Source organism: Fundulus heteroclitus, chromosome 4 (genome assembly GCF_011125445.2).
Source record: "Fundulus heteroclitus isolate FHET01 chromosome 4, MU-UCD_Fhet_4.1, whole genome shotgun sequence".
Classification (NCBI taxonomy): Eukaryota; Metazoa; Chordata; class Actinopteri; order Cyprinodontiformes; family Fundulidae; genus Fundulus; species Fundulus heteroclitus.
Window position 1 is genome coordinate 39372195 of NC_046364.1, and position 24995 is coordinate 39397189.

General features: G+C 39.9%; 1 protein-coding gene across 1 annotated transcript in view; it reads right to left on the bottom strand.

The window, feature by feature from the left end:
• LOC118562847 (furin-like) overlaps positions 1 to 17123 on the bottom strand; it is a 56728-nt gene extending 39605 nt beyond the window's left edge. The window contains exons 1-2 of the mRNA XM_036135735.1: positions 16607 to 17123; positions 7481 to 7804 (exon numbers count right to left, since the gene is read on the bottom strand). Coding sequence (XP_035991628.1) covers positions 7481 to 7690 — 210 coding nt within the window. The 5' untranslated portion in view covers positions 7691 to 7804; positions 16607 to 17123. The remainder of the gene's footprint in view (positions 1 to 7480; positions 7805 to 16606) is intronic.
• Positions 17124 to 24995: the final 7872 nt, after the last annotated feature.

Genomic DNA, 24995 nt, shown 5'->3' on the forward strand with positions numbered 1-24995 from the left:
TCTTTACTTTGAAGTGAATATAGAAATAGCTGCGCTTCTAAATCAGCAAAAACAAAATAATAATAATTTTCTCGGCTTATAAATAACCAAACACAACTTCACAGTAATATTTGAATTTTTGTTCGCATTCTGAGAACCCACCAACTTGTGAAGCTGCCTTTTTGAACACCTGGTTCATGCTGCAACAATAGGAGGAAGCAGGAAACAAAAAAAAAAAACATGAGCTTCTGGGAAAATAATGCTTCTGTCACTGGTTGAGCAACAGTACCACATGCCGATCATTATAATCAGGATGGCACGGCACTCTGGGTCTGTCCTGATGATAAGTAAAAAGAAAGGCATTGATGAAAGTGCAGTTAATCACTGAACGTGGAGGTGCAGCTACAAAGATTCGAGGATCCATCCACGGGGGAAAAGAACTTTGATGTGCCGCACACACAAGATGAGAAAGATGGTGAAATCCTCAGGCCACAGAAAGACGACGTCTCAGTTCGCATGTGACCTACAAAACACCAGTAGTCGCGGTTTCACCAGCAGCCGAGCTGATCAAATGGAGAAAAAGAAGAAAAAGAGGTTCTTTTGTTGCAGCGCTGCTTGCAGTTTATTCATTTTTAAAATCGTTCCTTTGATCTCGTGGCATTTGATCCTATCCACGCTGAAGACCGTGCTCCTAATGATCCACGGCACCCATTCACTCGTGTCAGTCCTCATTACTGACCTCAGTCTTACCAGTAATAGCTTCCTTCAAATCCCATTTCGCTATTTATTTAAATGCCTCCCTAATGGGAACGCAGTCGGAACCAGGAACAGTGCCGCGGTTTCAGGTCCGCTTTAACTGCAACGCGAATGTGATGATGTGGCCAAGAAGAGGGTCTTTAAAATGCTAAGTAACCATCAGCAGATGCAGGATGGTTGTTAAAGCCGGTTTACTGCAGTGTGAGTCAGCTGTTTCTTAATTGCGCGACTTTAACTTAGTTTTAATTATTCACCTCGTTTTGAGCAGCACTCTGATCTACAAGCCTAATTCATCACTTGGTGACTGGAACTGTTCACTTTTAAACAACATCAGGTATTTCAAGTACATTCAATCATTTTCTTCCTCATAGGAACAACAGTTTCAAAGCAGAACTGGAGAAGAAAAAAAAAAATAAAGAAGGGGGGGATGATTTACAAAGTTGGAGTATGACAGATGACAGAGCAATGAGGCAGAACCCTGATCCCGACAGGTAGTGCACTTCTGGGTCCGGATTTTCTATAATAAACTGCCATCAGTGCTTCAGAGTTTCCACGCCATCAAACAGCCCACTAACAGCCATCTCAGCTTTATTGATTCGCAGAGACAGAAAACCAAAATGGAGTTTGAATGCATTTTGACCTCAGCAACTAAAGCCAACGATAAGGACAGATGCATTACACCAGCCAAGAGAAACACGAAGGGAAAAAGTTGCAGTACAGCCTCCTGAAGCCTCTGTGGATGTGATCCAAAGTCATGAAACCAGGAAGTTGCAGGAACCTAGATCTGTTTATGTCACACCGTGTCGAACGCTTTCAGATCCTAATTCTGCTCCTGATCAAGAAAGCCTACTGTCACTTCCAGCTTCCTTTCCCCCCGTATTTACACTGTCAATCAATATACAATTTAAAATATTATTATACGATTAATTTGGACTTGGACCCAAATGAAAACGGAACCAGATCTGTGGTAGGATTCTGATTTTCTCACAGTCACTGGACATTTGCTTGGGAAAAAAAAGTTTCCTTAAGCAAAACCGACAGAATTTTAACTGAGGACCTTTGATATAAATAGAGAGAAAATATTTGGAAGCAGCCAATGTTTTGTCCAGCCAAGTCTTGACTGTGTAGGTTTTTAAAAACACTAAAATGTTTTCTTTATTAGAAGAAAATACACATATTTTGATCCAGATGACAAAAGGTACCAAAAACTTTACAAATGCCGATGGCGGACCGTTGGATGACAACGAATATTCATGCAATCCAACAAAAGAAGATGTTTTTATCAAAAGGTTTCTTAGCCACAGCTTAATCAAAAATCTCACCAACCACTAATAAATAAAACAGTTAAAATAACAGTAATAAGTCATGTCTGTAGCTTACATTTGGAGGTCGTTGTTTCAGGGAGCAAGAGAGAGATCAGTCCTGCCCTCTTTGTACACCATTAAGTGGAAAACTCAAAAATCTAATTGTTTTCTGATCAGTGAATGCATCATCTTAACCATCATCAGGTTGATCTGATAAACACTCTTAGGGGTGGATGCTGTTAGCCCTGTTCAGTATCTGTGAGCTGTTCATAAATTATGTCAGAGGAAGCATAGAGATGTAAGACGCTTTCAAAAAAGATGCTGTAGTTTCCCAAGAGACTTGGGTTTCTTCAGGCAGCAAGAGAGAGCAACACATTCAGAACATAACAGGAAGGCTAACCAGAGTACAGCACAAGTTGCTCTTTTGTAGCTTTTGGTGGCTTTTTGAGTGAACACACACATAGTAATGCTAATTGTGCTAACCTGGCTAACTGCTATTATAGGATGCTAAAGAATGTTTCAATTATGAACTGTGCTTTACAGCAAAGCTGAAGGAATACCAAAGGTGGCTCTTTAATTGAATGGTGATGAATCAACCATACCTCTTAAAGCGTCTAAGGAGTAATTTTCCAATATCTTGTATTATGATAAAAAAAATGTTGGCGTGTATAACAAGTAATAAGTTAATTTTCTGTTGCTTTAAAACTTTAGATTAGATTAGCTTGTTTTTTTCATTACTAAAAGTTGTGTGTAACTGTTTATGTCTTTGCCACTGTCACACCAGAGTTTCCCCACTGTGGGAAAATAAAAGAATTTCTTATCTCAAACATTTCAATCGGCTCTCCTGAAATGTTATATTAACAGAAATGTGTCTATGGACATGAATAATTTTAGGGTGCCATATCGGAAGCAGAGTGAGTGAAGGTGGAATCAAAACAACCATCCCTAGCTAAATTACCCGTCCAGCTGTGGTCTTTTGATCCCATCATCCAGCTCTCCTGTCAAACAGGTTTGTCCAACACTCGCACACAAACCAGAGGAGACGGACTGAAGGGCTACATCGCAGCTCAGATGTGTCACAGCAACTTTCATTTCCAATCAGCCTGGGGGGCAAAAGGCCTTAACAGATTTGTTTGTTCCCATCTCTGGACTAATACCTTCATTCTAATCAATGAACAGAAATGCTATGCCATCCAGGCAGTGCAATGCACCATAGCATCTTTATTGAAGCCATCACCTGTGATTATAAAACTCACCTTTCAAAGTTAATGAACAGAGATTATTCCTCAATACCGGGGCGGGGTCCAACCAGCAGTCCAAACTCAGCAGATGCTGCAGAGTTTCGTGTCATTTACTGACGTGCTGGCATTGTTCCCACCTCTCAAAGGGTAAATCTCCTGAAACGGGCTGCGTCAAGCAATCACTTTCATAATCAATCAATTTCTCATCGTATAATTGTTTGGCCGATACGGCACAAAGGGAGGAAATGCACATCGGTTTTACAAGGCTCAAGGTGGACCGTTTAATCGCTCTGATGTTGCACGGTTGACAGTCAACGTACTGCTCTGCTGTCTAATCAGAGCGAGTATAGACCTCCTCTTTAAGTCTAGATTAATCCCGGCGCTTTGTTTCAACCTTTGTTGCTTCTGCTATTCAGCTGAAACAGAAAACATCGTGCATATGCAGTAGTTGCTCCTCTGTTGAAGACCTCTTTGATACTTTGAGCTCACTTTTTCATGACAGCCGAGTCGCGTGCATCCCACATTACAAGCAATGGAAGTCATCAGCAACACAACGTGGCTTCCATTATTTCGCAAAGCATCTAAGGGGCGAAATGTGCCTGGTTTCCTTTTTCTAAAGCAGTGTGATTGGACCTAACTGGGTTTAATTAGCCAAAACTTTTTTTTAAACGCATGCAAGGTAAGAGATCAAAGTCATGAAACAGGAATACTGAGAGCGATCGCATCTGTTTTCACTCTAGTTCATGTTTCAGTCTTTACTCAGCATCCTTCTAGAAATACTTGTTAATGCAGCTTTGTAAAGGCAGGATCAGCCTTACATACTTAATCAGGGGGAGCCCATCAGTCCGGCTCAGGTCAAACATAAAATACTAACGAAATATCAAAAACAGAATATCAAAATAAAAAAAAATATGTAAAGCGAGTTGCTGAGTCAGGCCAAAACTCTTCTCCAGAGAGCAGTTTTCTGAGCATCCGGGGGTCGTTGTTTCGTTCGTGTTCCCCCGCTTTCCACAGCAAAATCATACTTAAAGGGTTTAAAGCGCACAGGACTGGTCGTTAGTGTTCATGCTGTGATTCAGAACACAATTAAGAGCCTCCCCGTGCGACCTGTAAGGCCATATGGCGCTGTACAGAACACGAACGCCCGCTGGAGCAGCAAGACGGTGGACTTTTAACATCTGGATGCTTGTTCTCCTCTGGTGTTAATTTGCAAAAAAGCTGCAACTTGTGGAGTGAGCTTTCGCAATCAGCCGAATACAGCTCAACTGTATTAAAAGAATTAAGAAAAGAAAAAAATATATATTAATAATTGGCAAAATAAACACTTTTAGGTGTACTGTAGATACTTTGGATTGTACGAGAACAGAGCTGACATCTATAATGACAAACCAGATATCTGTTGAACATTTAAGCAACACGGCTTGAATACACTCTGCAGTTTCTGTGAAAAGAGAAATCTGAACCAAAAACAAACATGTGCCTAAGTCTTGACTCATTTACCCCAACATTTGTTTTTCAGGGAGGAGCCGATGATGAGAAATGATAACCCGGCTGATCGGCTTCCACTGGAGCCCGACGGGAAGTCATAAAGGAGGAAATGGTCACTGACGCACACAGGAAAAGATTACCGCTCATTTCTCCAGCTGAGCAAAGGAAACTATGGCTACTTTGAGAGCTTTCTCAAAAATGTACAACAATTCCTTAAGATCAGTGAAAACTCAAAGGCTTGAAGCCGTTTGTCTCATTTACACAAAGGAAAGTGATCCACATTTTTTAGCACTTACAGATTTTTTCTTTTTCATACTTAGATGTTTGTGTTCTAACTAAATAAAAACACCAAACAAAGATTCTCTGAATGAATACAAAAAGCAGTTCTTAAACAATAAACTAATACAAAATTTTAAAAAAAAAGCTAATTCAACCTGCCCCATGCAGTACATAAGTGCCCCTTTTGCAACATTATGAAGTAAATTGAGACTAACCACGTTTGGTACAGCTCAGTTCAATTCAACTACCCACACAACCACATCTGTCCAAAACCATTTAAATAGAACCCGTCTGATAACATGAAGTAGGGGGAAAGATCTCAGAAAGCAACACAGCACACTGCAAAAATGGAACTAAAAATAAGTAACATTTTCTTAAAATTAGTGTATCTGTCCTTGATTTGAGCAGGTAAATAAGATGATCTGCCAATAGAATAAGATTTTTACACATAAAATAGGGAACAGCTCATCTCCATCGTCTTATTTCAAGTCCAGGATGTCTAATTATCTTATTTTAGGGGTCAAAATACTCATTCCATTGGCAGATAATATCATTTACCTGCTCAAATCAAGGACAAAAACCCAAATTTTAAGAACATTTTACTTATTTTTAGGTCTGTTTTTGCAGTGCATGCCACCCGGTTTTAAGAAATTCAGAGAACAGATGAAAAACAAAAAAAGTCAGCGACTTCCGTCAGTCTGGAAAGTGTTGAAAGGTCATTTCTAAGACTTTGGCACTCCAGTGAAGCACAGTGAGAGCCATCATGAACAAACGGTGGAAACATGGAACGGCGGCAAACCTTCCCAGGACGTTTCACCTGAATAACTAAGAGCGCACTGACAGCTTCACCAGGAGGTCTCAAAAGAACCCAGAACAACATCCACGGCGCTGCAGGCGACCACTTGCCTCAGTTAAGGTCACACATCATTCAACAATGAGAGAGAGAGACAGAGAAAGGGAGAAACTGGGCAAAAGTGGCATTCATTGAAGAATTCAGCAAAACCACTGCTGGCCCATCTCACACTTGTCAAAAAGATTTTGATAATCCCCAGGATTTATGAGAAAAATACTCTATGGCGTCCCAATACATCTGGCAGAAAACCAAGAGCATTTCATAACAAGAGTCCCCCGTGGTACTGTGATGAAACAAGGCTAAACTGCAGCTTCAGGACCGTGACGTCCATCTTCCTTAGATGAAGAAGCCGTGAGCAGCAAAATGACCCCAAGCAATGCAGTAAGTCCACCCCATAATGACACCAAAAACCGCTAAATGAAGCTTTTAGACAGTCAAAGCGTCCACTCAAATCCGACTGAGATGCTGTGGCATGGAGACCCTCCAGTGTGGCTGAAATCAAAGAACGAAACTGCAAAAATGGAGCTAAAAATAAGTAAAATGTTCTTAAAATTTGTGTGTTTTCCTTGATTTGAGCAGGTAAACAAGATGATCTGCCAATAGAATAAGATTTTAGCACTTAAAATAGGAACAATTTATCTCCATCATCTTATTTCAAGTGGAGTTTATCTAATTATCTTATTTTAGGGATCAAAATACTCATTCCAGTGCCAGATAATCTTATTTACCTGCTCAAATCTATGAATCCATTCACTCGTCGCCAGTCAGATGCTTCGCGATTGAAACCCGAAACACGGACGTGTGACAAAAATAAAAAGCTAAAAACAGAAGAAATCTAAAAAAACGAGAACCATCTGCATTTTCATTCAGTGCTTTATTCACTGTGAGTCTGTTTCTGAACCCAAAGTTTGAAAGCATCTGTCATACCTGACCGCAGATTAACCCATTTACACGTTGTTATTTTAGATTTACGGTCCAACCTGTTCACCCCCCATTCAAAGGAACACACCTTTCCTTGTGAAGGGATTGCATTAGAAGAAAACACTGCCAAGTTAACCCTCCAACACAAAGATCAGTGACACACCTGTGAAAGATATCCTTCGCAACAACAATGAAGCACCTGCGGAAGAACGTCAATACACGGTGGCTTCATTGCCAACACAAAAGGGCCGCTTTTTCTTTCCCCTTTTATAAGCACCGTTTGAACATTGTAAAAAGGTTTTTGTGTCTGGAAGGAAACCCGAGTAAAAATAGAAAGACATACTGTCCTCCCCGAAAGCTGAGCCAAAAAAAAAAAGAACATAAATAATGGAAAACCTTTAATAAATATTTTATAGAGGGTTTGAAAGAGCATTGGAGGGTTTTTTGGAGAACAGTAACAGCAAATAAAGGCAGATATTTGCCACACAGTAATGGGATACTGTGTAGGACAGCTTCAAGTTTCAGGCTGGTCCTACATTTGCATAATCAAAACCTGGTCCTAGTAACCTCCGCTAACACGCAAGCTCTCTGACCGTCCCACTAAAGCCTATCACAGTTTCATTTACAGAACAAAAAAAAAAATCTAGTAAACTACTTACATGTCCGTGGTTTATGAAACCATGTTTCCTGGCGATTCTGTCAGCTTCCTCGGGACCTCCAGGTATGTGGACCGCCCACGTGTTGGTGTAGACCCTCTGACCCACGGCCGATCCCAGCCCGGACACCAGCAGCACGAACGCAGCCCCGACCAGCAGCTCCAGCAGCCTGAGCCTGCGGCCTACGGAGGGAGACGGAGGGCCAGACGCCATGGCTTCTCCTAAAGCAGCACAGTCAGCGAGCGCGGCAGCTCTCCAGCAGGCCGAGGCTGCTCACAGCGCATGCAGGTGCACAGGGAGTCGAAGGCAGCGAGAGGCGCAGCTCACCTGCAGGGAGACGGAGGAGGAAAGGAAGCCACACGTTTACGAACGGCTAGAAGATTTATCACCGTACATTAACCAAAACATAGGAGGAAGATAACACAGTTTAACAAAAAGAAAAGGCACAAAAATACACATTCTTATTTCCATTGTTCCTTTGTGTTATTTTATTATCCAGCAAAGTTATTTAATTATCCTGCAAAGTTACTTAATTTTCCAGCAAAGTTACTTTATCGTCCTGCAAAGTTACTTTATCGTCCTGCAAAGTTACTTTATCGTCCTGCAAAGTTACTTTATCGTCCTGCAAAGTTACTTTATCGTCCTGCAAAGTTACTTTATCGTCCAGCAAAGTTACTTTATCGTCCAGCAAAGTTACTTTATTATCCAGCAAAGTTACTTTATTATCCAGCAAAGTTACTTTATTATCCAGCAAAGTTACTTTTCTATCCAGCAAAGTTACTTTATTATCCTGCAAAGTTACTTTATTATCCTGCAAAGTTACTTTATTATCCTGCAAAGTTACTTTATTATCCGGCAAAGTTACTTTATTATCCGGCAAAGTTACTTTATTATCCAGCAAAGTTACTTTTCTATCCAGCAAAGTTACTTTTCTATCCAGCAAAGTTACTTTTCTATCCAGCAAAGTTACTTTATTATCCAGCAAAGTTACTCTATTATCCTGCAAAGTTACTCTATTATCCTGCAAAGTTACTCTATTATCCTGCAAAGTTACTTTATTATCCAGCAAAGTTACTTTATTATCCAGCAAAGTTACTTTATTTTCCAGCAAAGTTACTTTATTTTCCAGCAAAGTTACTTTATTATCCAGCAAAGTTACGTTATTATCCAGCAAAGTTGCTTTATTCTGGAATCCACTGCAATTCACTGAAATTCTTAAGCTGTATGCAAATGAAATGTTGTTCTGTACGCACTCAAAATGACAATAAAGTTTGTCTAAGTCTGAGTTTCAACATATAGGCTGCTTTAAAGAAAGCCGTAAAATATGAAAGTTTTTAATTTGGGGTTTGTGGATATTAAATGTATCTAATTGCATTGCATGATCTATGCATTTGTATAGGAGCCAATAACATGAGGTACATTCAAGACACACTGCATCAAATAAACGTAGACGTATTTAAGATAGAATGCATCTCATTTGAACCTTTTTGCTCTCTACAATTTTTTTGCTGATACGTTCTTTTTGTTTCCCCCCTCCCCCATCTCTTCTGTGTTGTCGCTCACGTTTTTAAATTGTAATCCCGCTGCCGTCAGACGACAATACAATCAGCTCGCGGACCTGGAGCGACCGGCGCACGCAGACGGAAAACCGCGCCACGGTCACATGCTACATGCATGCAGCTCGTCGTGTTTACAGACGGTTGGGGCCCGGCCGTGATGAAGAACAAAGACTGGGCTGCACACGCAGGACTACAGAGAGGCTGGTAAAAACCCTGAAGGCCAGAATACAGTGCATTCAAACACTTTGATGGCAGCTCCCAGGAAGGAGGCGTTTCACAGCTGGAGACTCACGCCGTGAACATCTGGATCTCGCTGGCCTCCGTCCGACATTCGTCCGAATCGCGTTCGGAGTAAACGCACCTTTAGAGCGGTTGCCTAAACAGCCACGCTTTTCTTTTGAGTCCCTAATTCCAGATGTGACATCGTCACACCTGCCATCCGTCCGCCGGATCGCGATTCTTTATCCGTTTTAAGACGCCATCTTGGTAACCATTCAACGTTAAGAACCGATCGTCCACAAGAATGACTTCTAAGTGAGATATATTTGAAAGATTACTTTGTTTTCTCATCTCCTTTGCATTTTGAACTAGTTCTTTAAACACCCAGAAAAGGTTTTTCTCAGTTTTAATGCAAAGTTGGCCTCGTTCTCAATTCCTCAAAACAAACCTTGTTCCTAAACGCAGATATTCTCACTAAACTGTGGCAGCACTGCATCGTTTTATCCTCATTGGTTTCGGTTTCATTCTCATTTGCTCATTTTCACTAACTTTTCAATCATAGTTTATTCGTTTTCTTTATTCTTTCCATTCACTAGTTTAGTGATATGTTCATAGCCTAGTTTAAGAGTTTGCTAAATGAAGTATTTTAACTGGAAGTTGAATTATTCACACACAAAGCCACACCTCACCAGGCGGGTATTGATAAAACAATAACTGACAGGGACTGAGAATTGTTTGGCCGTTAATTCTTGATAATCCAGTGGTATCCCGACTTGTTAATAATATTTATAGCCAAACCAAAACCTATTGTTGCACAACAGGAGATAAATATGGATGCTACACAGCCGCCGTGTTATCAGAGCAGACAAAAATAGGACCTGCTCCATCAGGGGTGTCTGCTGTAATGTCGTTTCTCTCGCAGCAGCAACCAGCATTTCGATGTGATTAGCTTGGAAGTAGAAACGTTCTGTGCAGAGGAACCCTGCGATTATATTATAATCAAATGCTTACATTTAATCGCATCCCTTCCTGTAGTTCAAAATCCGGAGTCTGTCACGTGTGATGACGTAAAAGTCGGATAAAAACGCAACGTGACCGTCCAGACTGAGATTGTTTCGAAATGCAAAAAAAGTACGGCAAAAAACAAAAAAAGACATCTGGTCTGGGACATTTTGCCTGCACCGTAAACATAGTGTAGCTTATGATGTTATATATATATATATATATATATATATATATATATATATATATATATATATATATATATATATATATATATATATATATATAAAAAATCATAAGCAATGTTTACGGTGCAAGCAAAATATACACTGCAAATATTAAATGTCGCTCGTATATTATTCTATTTTCTTTGTCCGACCGAAAATAATGTGGATCAGAGATAAGTGTCAGTGAGAAGCCTTTAGACAGCATTGCATCACAAATGTACGTAATTGTTTTCAGGAAGACGCCATATCTTAAATTCAATTCAATTTTATTTATATAGCACCAGTTCATGAAACATGTCATCTCAAGGCACTTTCCAAAGTCAAATTCAATCAGATTATACAGATTGGTCAAAACATTTCTTATATAAGGGAACCTAGTTGATTGCATCAAAGTCGTGAATGCAGTCGTCTGCATTGTCCATGGCTTTGCAGCAAATAAACAAATCTTGTTATGACTTCTTGTTTTTACTTCAAACTAAACTTCGCCCACAGCAGGCTTGAGCAGCCCCGCTAAGAACGGCCATTTAAAACGGTCCCGCGTGACGTGGCGAGCGGGGCGTCGGGTAGCTGACCCGGTGTTGTGGTCAGGCACACCGCAGCAGATTTTAGGCCTCCACACTCCCACGGGAGGTTACAGTCGACGGGGGTTGCAACAGAAAAAAAAAAAAGGCTTAGGTAGACCGAGTTGGCAGCAGAGGTGGAGAAGTGCGGTTGGAAAGCCGGACCACACCCTGGATGCTGAGGGATAACAACAGAGTCAGTTTTAGTATGTAGTGAAGTATCCTCTGGAGGGCGAGCGCCTGAGGCAGCAGTGGCAGCTACTGAAAAGCTGCAGCCAAGGACAGCACATAAAAAAAATTAAAAAAAAGCAGTGGAGAGAAATCCTTCACAAAGTAGAAATTTTACTGCTTCCATTTTTTTTTTTGTAGCATGCTGCAAGACACCCTCCCACTTTACACCAACATGGAAAACGCAGTTCCTTATTTTAGGTTTCTGCAACCAGGTCCCCCGTGACAAAAATCTTGTTTTGTTTTTTTTATAATTGCTTGCTGATACACTTCTGCAGCAACGCTGTGGGGTCAGCTTTATTGTCTGTTCAGACCATTATCCCTCGTGCTAACCACCGAATGGACTGGACCTCGCTGAACACAGAGCTCCTATTGTGCGTTCCCTCTCAGCTCAGTTATACGAGCTCTCCTGCCGTGTCTATGCTGGGGCCCAGATTCACAGATTTTTATTTATTTTTTTTTCTTCTTCTTCTTCTTCCCCCCCAGGTGTTATAAGCAATATAGTCGCTTCCCCCATGTAAGCCATTGTGTTAGCCTCGGGAAGGACAAACAAGCTCCTGAAGATTTCCCAAGACGACGTGTTGCAATGAAAGAATAATGCGTTTAGAGGCGGCTGCTCATTTCTCTCTTAAAAATAAAGTCGTTTCTAGTCACCGCCGCCCGACATTAAAAACGCGGGAACGTAGGAGTTATTAAAACAGATTAGAGCGGCGGATAAAAAAAAAGGACAGTTTTACATCTCTAAAACCCAAACGTAATAGGTAAATTTTATGTTCAGCTTCACGCAGCGGTGCACCGATCAGGATTTTCCGGGCCGATGAAAATTTTCCGCCTTCTCCACGGCCTCGCTTGCTGATTGCCACTTTGAGCGACTCTGATCGGTTTCCCTGAAGGAATTTAAAAACGTACATAGAAGCGGACCAATCAAGTCCTCCAGAGAATATAGAAATTACACCATCCCCATAAACGCATCACAGCGCATACCCCTAATCGGCAGAGGATTTTTTTTTTAAATCACACTCTATGAAAAGTGCATTTTATTGGTTAAAAATGGCGGGACTTCTTAGTTTTGATGCGTTCTGAAATGATCTGCCCATAATTTATCACACCTGATCAGTTGGGGAAAATAAACTGGCTTTAAGGGATATGAAGTGATTCGTGTTCATTCTGAAATATTGTATCCAGCGACGTTCGTACCGTAGCGTCACAGAAGGTCCTGACATGCGAGGGAAACACCAACAGTTTGTACGCATATAACTGAGTAAATAAAATGTGTTGTTCTGGTTGCATAACGGTAAGATAAACATGGGGCTTATATCTGGCCCTGCTTGCTGCTCTGGACCAACACGGGGTTAAACACACATGGTGGCGACAGCTGATCTGACTCATTTACTGACACAGGCCTCCCACAGATAACACATCGACTGATACAGCTACTCTTCTTTTTTTTTTATTCCCCCCTCTTTCATAGAGTCGGCACGAACGTGTAACATCCGGGCACATTTTGTTCGTGTGTAGTTTTGACAGCATTGCTATAAAAAAAAAATTTAAACTGAAAGTATTAAACCAGATTTCTCTAACCAAAATGAACAAACGAAGAAAGTACAGCGTGGAGATAAAAGATGCAGTCTGAGATGAGCTTCAGCAACGGCAGGCGTTAATGCCATAAACTGTAACCCTGGATCTCTTTAAGTATGTAAACTATTAACAGCGATTACCAGTCGAACGGGTCGACCCGTTTTTTGATCCAGAAAGACGAGCTGCTAATCCAGGTCAGGCTTTAACAAACGCACACATCTCGTTCTATAAATACCTTCACAACAGAACAGAACAATCTGCACAGGAGCGCCACAGACACAAAATGTGTCGATTTGCCACAGAAACCCCTGAAGCACTTTTAAAAATCGACTCAGAAACTGTTAATATGCATAAAAAAAAAAATAAAGAATTACATAAAATGAGATTTTTAGTATAACTCTTTTTAGAGTTGTACTAAAAATAATAAATGTAAAACAGACATGGCCAGCCTAATGAGAGAAGTCTATGAAAAGCTGGTAGAACTCACTCAGTGTTGTCCTCTGTCCGTTGATGCAACAGGCAAACAAGAGTTGTTGTGAACGCTCCCGTGGCTTTTGTTTGATTTCTAGACATGCGCACGCTGACATATACCTGCAGAGGCCCGTGACCTCATCCCAGGGCCCAACCACTCAGTCGCCTTAACGTCAGCCCAGAAAGCCCAGAAAGCCCAGCACGCCGCGGCCAGCCAGCCGCTCAGCTATTACAGGAGGGAGCCGAGGAGCCGGCCGGGTCCCCGGGATGCATTACAGAGCAGGTCAGACTCTGACAACGAGGTAAAACTATATCATAATTAGCCAAGAACCATTAAGCCCCAACGGATAACGCTGACCTCATTACCCAACTCATCAGGACGGTTTTTATAAGGAAGCACTTTTTACACCTCGTTGCCTTATTTTTTTTTATGTTCTAATGAGATAGAAAAAAAAAACAAACTCCAGCAGGTTTACGCAACATGACCTTTTACAAGTTGCTCCGAGTCCACGTTTTTTTTTTTTTGTCAGCCGGCTCACTTCGGCACACGCGAACTCCATGCTGCGCCGTAAAAAAACCCTCCAGAGTTCAGGAGATAATGGGCTACGAGTTCAGCCGGCGGCTGAATTACTAATATAACAAATGGATGAACATAGCATGGACGGCACGCACGTTTAATCCATGCAAAACCTGCAGTTTGTTTAAACCAAAATACAAAGAAGCCAAACACAAATTAGAGGTTTATTTATTCATGGGAAGCCAGTTTATACTTAGCACTGCAGGTCTCACACTACCTAAGGGGCTCCCATTATCTGAAAAGGCCTTAATTAGTTCCAATTAAAGGGTAAAAAAATAAAATAATAATCCAGCATCCAGTTTTGATTAAAGTAAACATATCCTGGTTTGCACATGGAACGCACACCAACGTTCAAAGACATATAAAGGCGATCTAATTGATCTGATTAAAGACAGAAAGCAACGATTGACATTGCTGATGCCTAAATTATTACGCTACCTCAAAAATAACAATTATATATAATTGAAGCTGGACAACAGATTGAACAGCTGTATTAATGTGGGCAAAACCGCTGTTGTGAAAGACTGCTACGGGGGACAGCGTTTCCCAGGTTAATGCTCGGGATTCCAGTAAACGCTAATAGGGCATTTGTTTGGTTGGATGGAGTTTCCTGCCCTCGATGCCCACGTCTGATAAGAGATTTCAGTCACTGGGATGTTTACGGCAAAGTACAACTTGGGGTTTTACTTATTTTCCAACGCAATGGTGGAAAAGACAATAAGAGCACAAAATTTTAATTAATCACAACTGTTCCTGATAAAACATATTCTAATCATATCGCAATTCCAATGTTTTCCTAACATGATACAGCCCAAGTGTTAATATTTATCATAACATAAGTTAAAGAAAAAACAGAATAACAACCCGTTTAATTTAGTAGCACTCATCAAGTGCTTTCTTTCAACCAGCTGACCAGCAGTGCACAGCAGCAGGTATGAAAAGGGCAGATCTGCTTAGAAAAACACTCGCACACCTTCTCTGGTATCTCATCCAATGGACTCTACCCACTAAAGTGTAGCTTTAGAAGCGACCAGCCTATTAGTAAAACTCACTCTGAAATTAGAAGCTTGCCTTTGCTGAGCGAATGTTCTCAGTGTGTCGAAGATGCTCAATTGTACTGGGAGAGAAAAAGGCGGTGAGACGCTGAGGGGCGGCAGATCTGGATCCAAATGACTTCCAGAAAAAAGGCGTTATCAGAAGTGACAGGAGCTCAGCCCAGAAGAAGATGCTTGTTTGTTTTCCTCGTCGGAGGAGGAGGACCCTGGAGGGCAGCGTCTTCGGCTGCAACAGCCACATCATTTCTGAGAGGGGGTACCAGCAGCTCGCTTTTTTTTTTGTCAAACGTGCCTGATTAAAGACGCAGATAAAACGTGCCTCCGATCGGATTTCTGTTAAACGGCGGCTTTGGGAATCTGGACTGTGGCGGCTAGACGGCACAAATATCAAAGTTTGGCCAATTTATTTTATTTATTTTTTACATAAAAAAAAAATTAAAATAAACATTTTACAATAGTCTTTACTGAAGATATCAAGACATAAAATGACAAACTTGTTTGCCCACTAAAATTACCAATTCAAGAAAAGGTTTCATTCAGATCAGTCGGTAGAAGACACAACTAGCGCTCTTTTTTCCTCGCTTACAACAACAGGGGCAGGTTTTGAAGCATTGATAGCCGTAATCATGGCTTACAAAATAAAAAGGAGTGCCACCTAACATTGGGTAACAATAATAATAATTAAAGAAACCTAAACAAAACAACAACAACAAAAACAGTTGGTAAGCAGGTCGGCTACCGGAGCAGACAGCTGAACCAATTACCAGGCTTATTGTTCTCCATGTGTGACTCTATGCAGAGGAAAACAGCAACAAAATAAACAAAATTACTCAGAGAATTGTTGCTCATTTGTTAAGATAAGATAAGATAGTCTTTATTGATCTCACATTGGAGAAATTCACTTGTCACATCAGCTCAATAGTCAAGAGCTGATGTTACAAGTGAAGTTCTCAATTTCTTGTTGCTTAGGTTTATGCATTAAACTCCAAAATCCTTTCAGAAAACAGTATTCCAACTTCAATAAATTGCTGTAATAACAGAATAAGGAATAGGCGTTAATAAGAGCGGTGAGATGACATAACTCTCTAAATACATTTTCAGGTAAATACTGAACACCTCATCCTTCATGTAGAGCCAAATACTCCCTGTCAGTGTGACTTTTTTGGGTTTTCTACCCACTGCACGTCACCGCCTGCAGTGGGTTTTCACAGCTTTCTTGTCAGTGTTTATCCATGATGATCACCGGCTCAAAACTGGCAAAATGATGCAGTCGCTGGGACAAACGTAAACAACAACAACAAGAAGAGGAGGAGGAGGAGAGAAACCACTTCAAGTGAAGTTGATCACCAGGATCCTCGCCTATCTGTGTAAACAATCAGGTTAATCTTTATCATTTTACAAAGTTGCCTCAGAATATATCCACTGGTTCCCTAAATATCTAGAGCTCCCAAAAAAAAAGGAAGAAAAAAAAAAGAGGAAAGTCTGCTGAGAGCTGAGCTGAACCGCAGAGGAAGAGCCAAACTTCTCCCTGATCTCATCTGATCGGATCCACAGAGGCTCGAAACATCGATTTATTTTGTTATTTTTTTACAAGCAGCCAGATCCGAGTTGCGGGCATTTAAACCCGTCGCTGCCCGCTGAGAGCTGACTCACCTCAGCCGTCCAAGTCCGCGACAACAACACGTAGTCACAGTTTGGCTCGGAGCTGCGGCTGGAGCTCATCCGACGACGACGATGACTCCTCCGCTTTGACAAATATGTCTGAAGCCGCGGCGGCTCAGTGCATAACGCAAACTTGACGCCGCCACGCTGCTCCTTCTCACCGGTGCCTCCCCCTTTTTTTTTTCCTCTACTCCAAACGATCGTTTCGGTTTTTGTTTTTTTTTCCGGAGACACAACCCGACTTAGCAGCGCGGATCGGGAGCAGCGGCTTCTCTATCCTCCGCTCTTACCCAGGAACAACCACAGAAAAACCGGACGCGGCGCGCCGCCGACGTCGGCTCCGCTTATCCCGAGACCACAAACCGACAACGGCGTGAGCGGCGAGCCTTGCCCGGTCCCGTGTCTCGGGCTTTTTGGCGGTACGGCAAGCAAGCTGGCTCGGTAAAGTCGGTACAGCCCGAACCAGAACACAAGTCCAGCACAACAAGCTAAAGCAGACGGTAAACTTACGAACGGCTCAACTTACCAGCTTCCTTTACATCCTGCTCGATCCGGCGGCTTATTGTCTCACGTCGCGGCGTTAAATCCGGCGACGACGCGGCGATACGACTGAGGAACGCGTAGACGACAACTGCTGATTATAAACAGTCATGATACCCCTCCGGTGCACCGCTGAGTGGTCGGCACAAGCCCCAGGAAATACGTCAGGATCGTGGACAAAGTGGAGACGTTTGAGCAACACCTCCTGGTGAAGTAGCGGCGCTGCTGCAGCTCCACCTGCTGGCCGCGCGTGGAACTGCAACCGTGGAGGTGACGCTCTGTTCCCGAAGGTTGGGAAGCGGGCGTCGTGCCAAAGTAGTCACCCTCAAGGCCTTTTACTGTGGAAAGCGGGAAACTGAGGTAGGGACAGAATAACTTAACACGGAAAAAAAGAATGCAATCGTACAAAAGAAGGTTTTGACCATGAAAAATAAATTGGGTTGTGTTTTTTACAAAAGATCAGATGTTGGCCACTGGCAAGAAGAGCAATAGAGGTATTAGATGGAGCAAACCCGCAATGACCCGCACCACAGTCGTTTTTTCCCCCTCTCCATGATACCAGAACAAGACAGTAACACTTTAGGCTGAAACCAGGTGTTTCAACTCTGAAAGAAATGTCAATCACACCAAGCGTGGAGCTGGACCTATAGGGCCTTGGGAACTTTTTGGACGTGCCATTGCCTGGGCATAGAGGAAAGCAGCAATGCGTGCATATGTTTTTATGTTGGCAGGAACCACAACAAAAGGAAGAAAAGTGGACTTTTATAATGAAACACTTAACACAAAAACAAAAGAAACGGGACAAATGTGTTTCATTCCAGGTATCATGTGTTTTAACGCACCAATTTCCACCGTTGGGGGGAAACGGAAATAAATAAAGTCAAATATCTTAGTAAAAATCAAATAATATATATCTAAAATGGGTTTAACATTCCATCTTGTCTTCTGACTTAATTTTTCTGTTATTTAATTTTCATTGAGTCAGACGGCTGAGAGATGTTTCTTAAACCAATCTGAAGTTAAACTAAATAAAAAAGAGCGCAGGGTTCCTCTTTTTCAAAGACTTTCAAATAATTAAAGTGGAGCAAATTCCTTCTAGCACCTCTGAGTGCGCCTGTACTCCCCTAGTGGCCACATAAGTAGTTGCAGAAACTAACCAGGTTCTGCACAAATCCCAAGTACCCCCGGCTGCCAGGTGGGCGTGGTCAGTCTGTGTGTGAGGCAGCTTTACGCAGGTAAACGCCCCATGGATTGACGCACCACGCGGCCGCCATCTTGGATGGGTCTCTCACGCGCCCCCAGTGCATTTACAGTATTTGTACTGAGGACGCTCTTTCCCCAACTAAAATAAATCATAACTTCATGAAATTTTACCCGATTTTCACACGGTTTGGTTTGTTACAAACGGCAGATATGTTTTTTCTGATACAGGACGCTGTCACACGTGAAAAAAAAACATGTTTCAATGCTGAAGTACGTTATTTAAACAACACATTTCATAAATGTATGGTCTTTAACAAACAGACATATGGCATATTAACGTATAAATATTTAATTTCATACTGAAATACTTTGTTTTATGCTATTTAACAGACAGACGTGTTATGGCATATTATGTAAAGAAATAAGTGCATTCATGATGAAATACTTGGTTTTCTGCTCTTAAACAAAGATATATTACAAACTGAAAAACTGCATAAATTAATAAATTATATGTTTTAATAAACAAACAAGTTGGATTGTTTATTTAAATATGTTTCACTCTCTCACATGTACAAGCCTGAGGCTTTGCTACACACCAACAATAATTTATTCATATTTCTGCATGCTGTGCATGCACATATGTATACACACAGTTTTTAACGGCCTGCAAAAGTGTTCTTTAAAATTCCCAGGTCATTCCAGTGTTTAACCTGGTTACAAATAGAACTGGAGCTTAAGACCCTTGAAAAAGAACAGTTTTGCACAGCTTCTTGCATGTGTTTGTACTCTGTAAGTCCATGGTACTTAATTTGGTAACGTGATTCAGCCTTAATTTGTGAAATACAGCGATAACAAATTAATAAACAGAATTCATGGTCACTCTGTTGGGTTTCTGCATTGTTCTCACTAAGTAAAAACTCATCTTCAGAGCCTCTTGTCCTTTTACTGAGTGGATCTTCATTCTATTTTATAGGAAAGGGCATTATATTGGCTTGAGAAACAGCCTAATAGCTCTTTAGAGACCTTCAGTAGTTGACAATATAGCATTTTACAAATCAATATCAGTAACTGGATTTCTAAGTGTACATGAAAAAAATTATTTCTTCAGATGCTCCATTTTGACTTTTAAGAGATGGTTTGTCAAATAGAACCCCATAAATTAAAAGATGCTTTCAATAATAATCAATAATCACAGTTGTGGAGCACGTTGTCTGAGATCTTAGTTTGTAACACTGAATCTTACCAACACTTCCTTCACACTACTAGCCTTTTTGTGTGGCTCCTGCTGTAAAAGGGATTACAGAAAAAGGAAATTTGTCTGATTATTACTACTTTAAAAAAGTTAAAGAATTCCAATTACAGAAAACAAGTTTGTTCAGCAAATATTTCCCTTCCACTGTCTGTCTTTTTGCTGTGTCTTTGTGTTTATCTCTTTCCTTCTAAACTCTAGTGGGTGAAATTAAATTAAATATGAAATTCAGCAAGCAAACTTTGAATGTTATTTCATATACAGTTTGGATAAGGACAGAAAGGCAAATAGGAGAAGATATAGTTTGACATTTCTCCAAAATCTTGTCCGACCAATACTCGCGGCAAGGGAAAGTTTTCAAGAAGAAGCATGCGCCACCATCTTCTTAATTGCCTCACATTTGTCTGTGGAAAGTAAAAGCATATAAAAAAAAAACAGGTAAAACGTAAAAACAATCAATTCGGCTTGAATTTTCTTCCTTACACCCCTATAGTCCGCTAACAACCTTTGTTATGAGATGGCAATTAAAAACTAAGTACAAAAAGTAACAAAATTAGTGACTGATGGTTTATTTGCTTGTTCTTCTTGAGCAGCAGAGTTTAGTATAATGGGTTGTGCCAATGAGAAATTTGCTACTGCTTCTCTTAACGCCAAACAGCTGATTCTACTAAACAAACAAAATTGACAGATTTTTTTTCTATGTAAACTGATGACCATATTTGAATCAATAAAAGTATGTCTCTCTATCGTAACTCATTGCAATCATAAGGGGACTCTATGACAAAGTGCAGTGCATACAGCACAAGAGAAGATATAATGGACATTATCATAGTAGTCATTTCATTTGCAAACCTGTAATGAAATAATTAATGACTTTCTTAAAATACCATGAGCACAAACACCTCACAGTAAAAGGACGGCCTGAGAAACTTTTACAAGAAACTCATTCTCCAGAAGTGGATGACATGTTCTGGATAAACCAGTGGGGAGACATGATCTTATCCAGTCATTAATCCAATAAATCGGGTGGTGTGGCTATAGGATGCCAGGAGAGTTTTTAACACATAGAGCAGACGGGGCTGGACATTGGTTAATTGTGGTTTTAAAAAAAGAGGATAGATTGATTTTTTTTAATGACAAATTTCTATGGATGCAATAACGAAATGCTAAACAACGGTTTACTGAACAGAATAACTGATGTCATAGTGGATCTTAAAATTCGCTATCCCACAAATAATATAATGTTGGGTGGGGGGAAATTGGAATATGAGTTCAGATGAATGGAACGATAGATGGCCGTCAAGAACAAGTAGAACAAGACATAACAGGATTATCTGTAACTTTAATCTGACTGATATTTGAAAAAGTATAAACCCTGGTAGAAAGGAGTACACATGGTATAAACCAAATGGTCTTAACAAATCTAGAACTGATTACTGGCTTGTTGGTTGTGAAATATCCAGGCTTGTTTCTACTGTAACCATTTCTAAAGCACCAGTCTCTGACCATTGTTGTGTAAATTTAGCACAGGAACTCTCCTCAAGAACATACAACAACAAGAGCTACTGGAAATTGAAGGCAAGTGTTTTAGTTGATGAGGACTACTGTTCAAATATGAGGGAAATTATTTATAGCATTGAATGGGATGAGACAATAGAGAACTATATAAACAAATAGGAATACATCAAACTATTTTAACAAACAACTACAGAAAAAAAGAAAAAAGTATAAAAGCAACATACTGCAGGATATTTCCCAATGCTGCAGTTTATTGGCAGATAATGACCAGTAAGAACAGGTTCATTCAATTACAAAATCAGTCAGATAAACCTTATTTGGAAAAAGCACAAGGCGCCTTAATTAGATCAAAAGCCAAATGATTAGAGGAGGGGAAAATAAATTCTGCTTAATTTTGCAGTCTAGAAAAAAGTAAACAGCAGAAAAAAAAATCAGTAGCTTGTCTCATAATCAACAGAACAGAATGTAAAGATCCAAAAAACATTGAAAAATAGATCTAACAGTTTTACTCTACCCTCTACAGCTCTAGTTTTATTTTAGATGGTCATGCTTTCATATCTGATCAAATCAAATAATTTACTCCATAAATTACTAGTTCCTTCTATAATTCATGTGAATCTGATTTTAGGAACGACAAATTAGATTCAGCTATTGGCAAAATGTCCCTGAATAAAAGTGCATGAAAAAATGGCCTCACAACCAATTTTCATCAACATTTCTGGGCTGGTGTAAGGGGAATTTTTTTTAAAAAGTAATTTGAGAGTGTCTGGTAAAAGAACTGACAGCAAGTATGAAGCAGGGACTACTAAAAGATTAAACGTTGTTAGCTTGAGACCAATAACTTTAGTTAACGTTGATTATAAAATATTCACAGGAGTTATTGCCACTAGACTAAAAAAAGACCTCTCAGTCGTTATTAGTGAATCACCATCCGGTTTTTTGAAGGGTTGATGCATTTACAATAATATAAGATTAGTATTAGACTTAACAGAGTATAGAGAGCTTATGCAAGAGGAGGGTTTTCTTCTTGGAACATGCATTTATGCTGAAAAGGCTACGTAATTTTGAATTTGGCGAGAAATTTATAAAGGAGGTTCCTTATATAAATAAATATAAATAAATAGCTCAGTTACTTTTGGAAGGGGCACTTGCTACAGGTTTGAGATTAAAAGAGGTATATGTCAAGGATGTGGCTGCTTCCCGTTATTGTATATTCTTGGTGCAGAAATCCTTTCATTTCTCATTCAGAAGAGTGATATAGAAGGTATTTCAGTGCTGAATAAGCAAATAAAAATTAGTTACCTGATGATACCACACAGTTTTTCAAAAATGAAGCACAAATTCCACTAGCTTTGGATTTGATAAATCAATTTTCTATTATTTCAGGTTTAAAATTAAACTTAAGTAAGTGTGAATCACCACCATTACATAGTCCAACATTGAAATCCCTATATAATATAAATACTAAATCAGAGGTAAAATATTTAGGTTTAGTTATCTCAAAAGATAAGATGATAAATGAGCATTTTAATTTTTTGAAGAAAATGGAAAATTGCTAATTTATTTTAAACAGTTGGTTATGAAGAGACAACTCATTACACAGAAGAGTGTTCTTATCTAAAATGGAGGGTCTCTCTAGAACAATTTACCATGCCTCATATCTGCTAATTTCAAAGCCTTTAATCAAGAAAATTAATGATATTCTATTAAAATTAATTTGGAGGGATAAATGCCATTACATAAGGAGAAAAGATGTAGTTAAGTCATTGGAAGAGCAAGGTTTAACTTGATTGACTTGTTATATAATAAATGGAGTCCTTAAATTGAAATGGATCAAAGCCTTCCTTAAAAATACAGATTTATTCTGGTTCATTATCCCCAATTTTTTTTTTTAAATGGGTGCAACAGATTTTCTTTTATATTGTGACTTCAGCTGTAGCAAACAGGTTTGAGCTGTAATTATTTATAAGTCAAATTCTTTGCGTTCATCAGCAAGTGTTATTATATTGGAAATTAATTTACAAACATGACTTCACTCCACGCAACATTTCCATTTGGAACAACAGATACATATTAGTCAACAGGAAGTCAGTCTTTGAACGGGAGTGGTATGTTAAAGGCATCTGGACAGTTAGCCATTTGAGGGATTCAGAAGAGAACTTTTTAGATTACAAACATTTTTTGTGCCCAGTACAGCCTAAATAACCCCAAAAAACTTAATAAACTGTTGAAATCTATACCTAGTTCATTTCGATCTCTTGTAAAAGAAAGTTTATTGTACTCGGACACTGCCCCAGTACTGAGGTCATTAAAGATTAAAGGAATTCAGATCTATGAGGATAAATGTAACAACAAGATGTTAAAGATTTTCCTCTTAAAATAATGCTTCCTGAACTCAATTAGAAAATGTTACATTTTAAAAGACTTTTCGACTGATCAGATCACTTTTTTAAAATAAGTACTAATTAAATTACCCATCCACAGCTAAAGAGATGCAATTCAAAATAATCAATGAAATATGTCCAACTAACGAGTTTTTGGTATCTAAGTTCAATTTAAATAAAAAAAAATAGATTGTCTATTTTGTCTGAGAAATGTTGACAATTTTAAAAAAATGTTCTTATTATTTGTGCGTGTGTGAGTCAATTCTTCACTTCTGGACAGATCTCTAAAGCTGGTTAAGCTTAAAGAACATTTTACTGTCTCTTCATTCTTATATGTTGGTATTTCAAAACTAACTCCATATTTAGTCATTGAAAAAACGATTTTGATTTATATTCTAAGTCTCTTGGTGGTTAAAACCAAACACTCCCCCACACTCTGGGGAGAAACCTGACTGCTGTGACCAATGTAGCAGGAGCTTTGTTAGAGCGTCAAGACTAAAACATCATCTTCTAATCCAAACAGGAGAAAAGCCCTTCCTCTGTAGCTTTTGTGAAAAGAGAAGGAACATCAACATGTCCACGCGGGTGCAAAGCCTCACATCCGTAGCCATTGCAGCAAGGAATTCAGATTACTATCCGGTCTGAAACATCATCAAAAACTCCACAGGTGAAAGGCTCTTCCTCTCTAGCTCGTGTGGAAAAAGTTTTACCCAGTCATGCGCTTTGAAGTATCCTCCACGCATTCACACAAGGGAAAAGCATCACACCTGTAGCCACTGCAGCAAGGGTTTCAGATGCTTGAAAGCTTTCAAAGTTCATGAGAGAAACCACACCGGGGAGAAGCCGTACAGCTGCAGTCTGTGTGAAAAGCGTTTTTCCCAAATGAGTTCTTTAAATGGTCATTGTTATGTCCACACAGGTGAAAAGCCTTACGCTTGTGAGCAGTGCGGGAAGAGTTTTATCCAGTTGTCCTCTTTGAAGGATCGTCAACATGTCCACACAAGTGCAAAGCCTCACATCTGTAGCCGAAATGTCATCTACGCATCCACACAGGGGAATCACCCTATAGCTGTGACAAATGTGGACAACATTTCACTTGGCTGGGAACGTTGAATCCAAGATGGAGAGTGAGATCAACATGATCCATCACCCATCTCCTGATGTCACCTCCTGCTATCAGCACTGCCTTGCTAATTTACCAACAACAACAGCGGAAACTTTCAAATATATTCACTTGCATGCAACTCATGGTTTGAAATTTTCTTTCAGATTTTCAGACTCAAATACAAGATCATCTGCATTTACTGCATTTTAAAATCTGATTGAAATAACTAAAAATGGACACCACAGAGTTCTTGGATGTTCTTTGAACATTTAGCAGAGTCTTAGGTTGGCGTCTTGCATATTTTAGACCTCCCTGCAAACAACAACAGAGCAACAGTTTACAGGCATCAAAATATAATTATCACAGCTGCAATGTCTAACA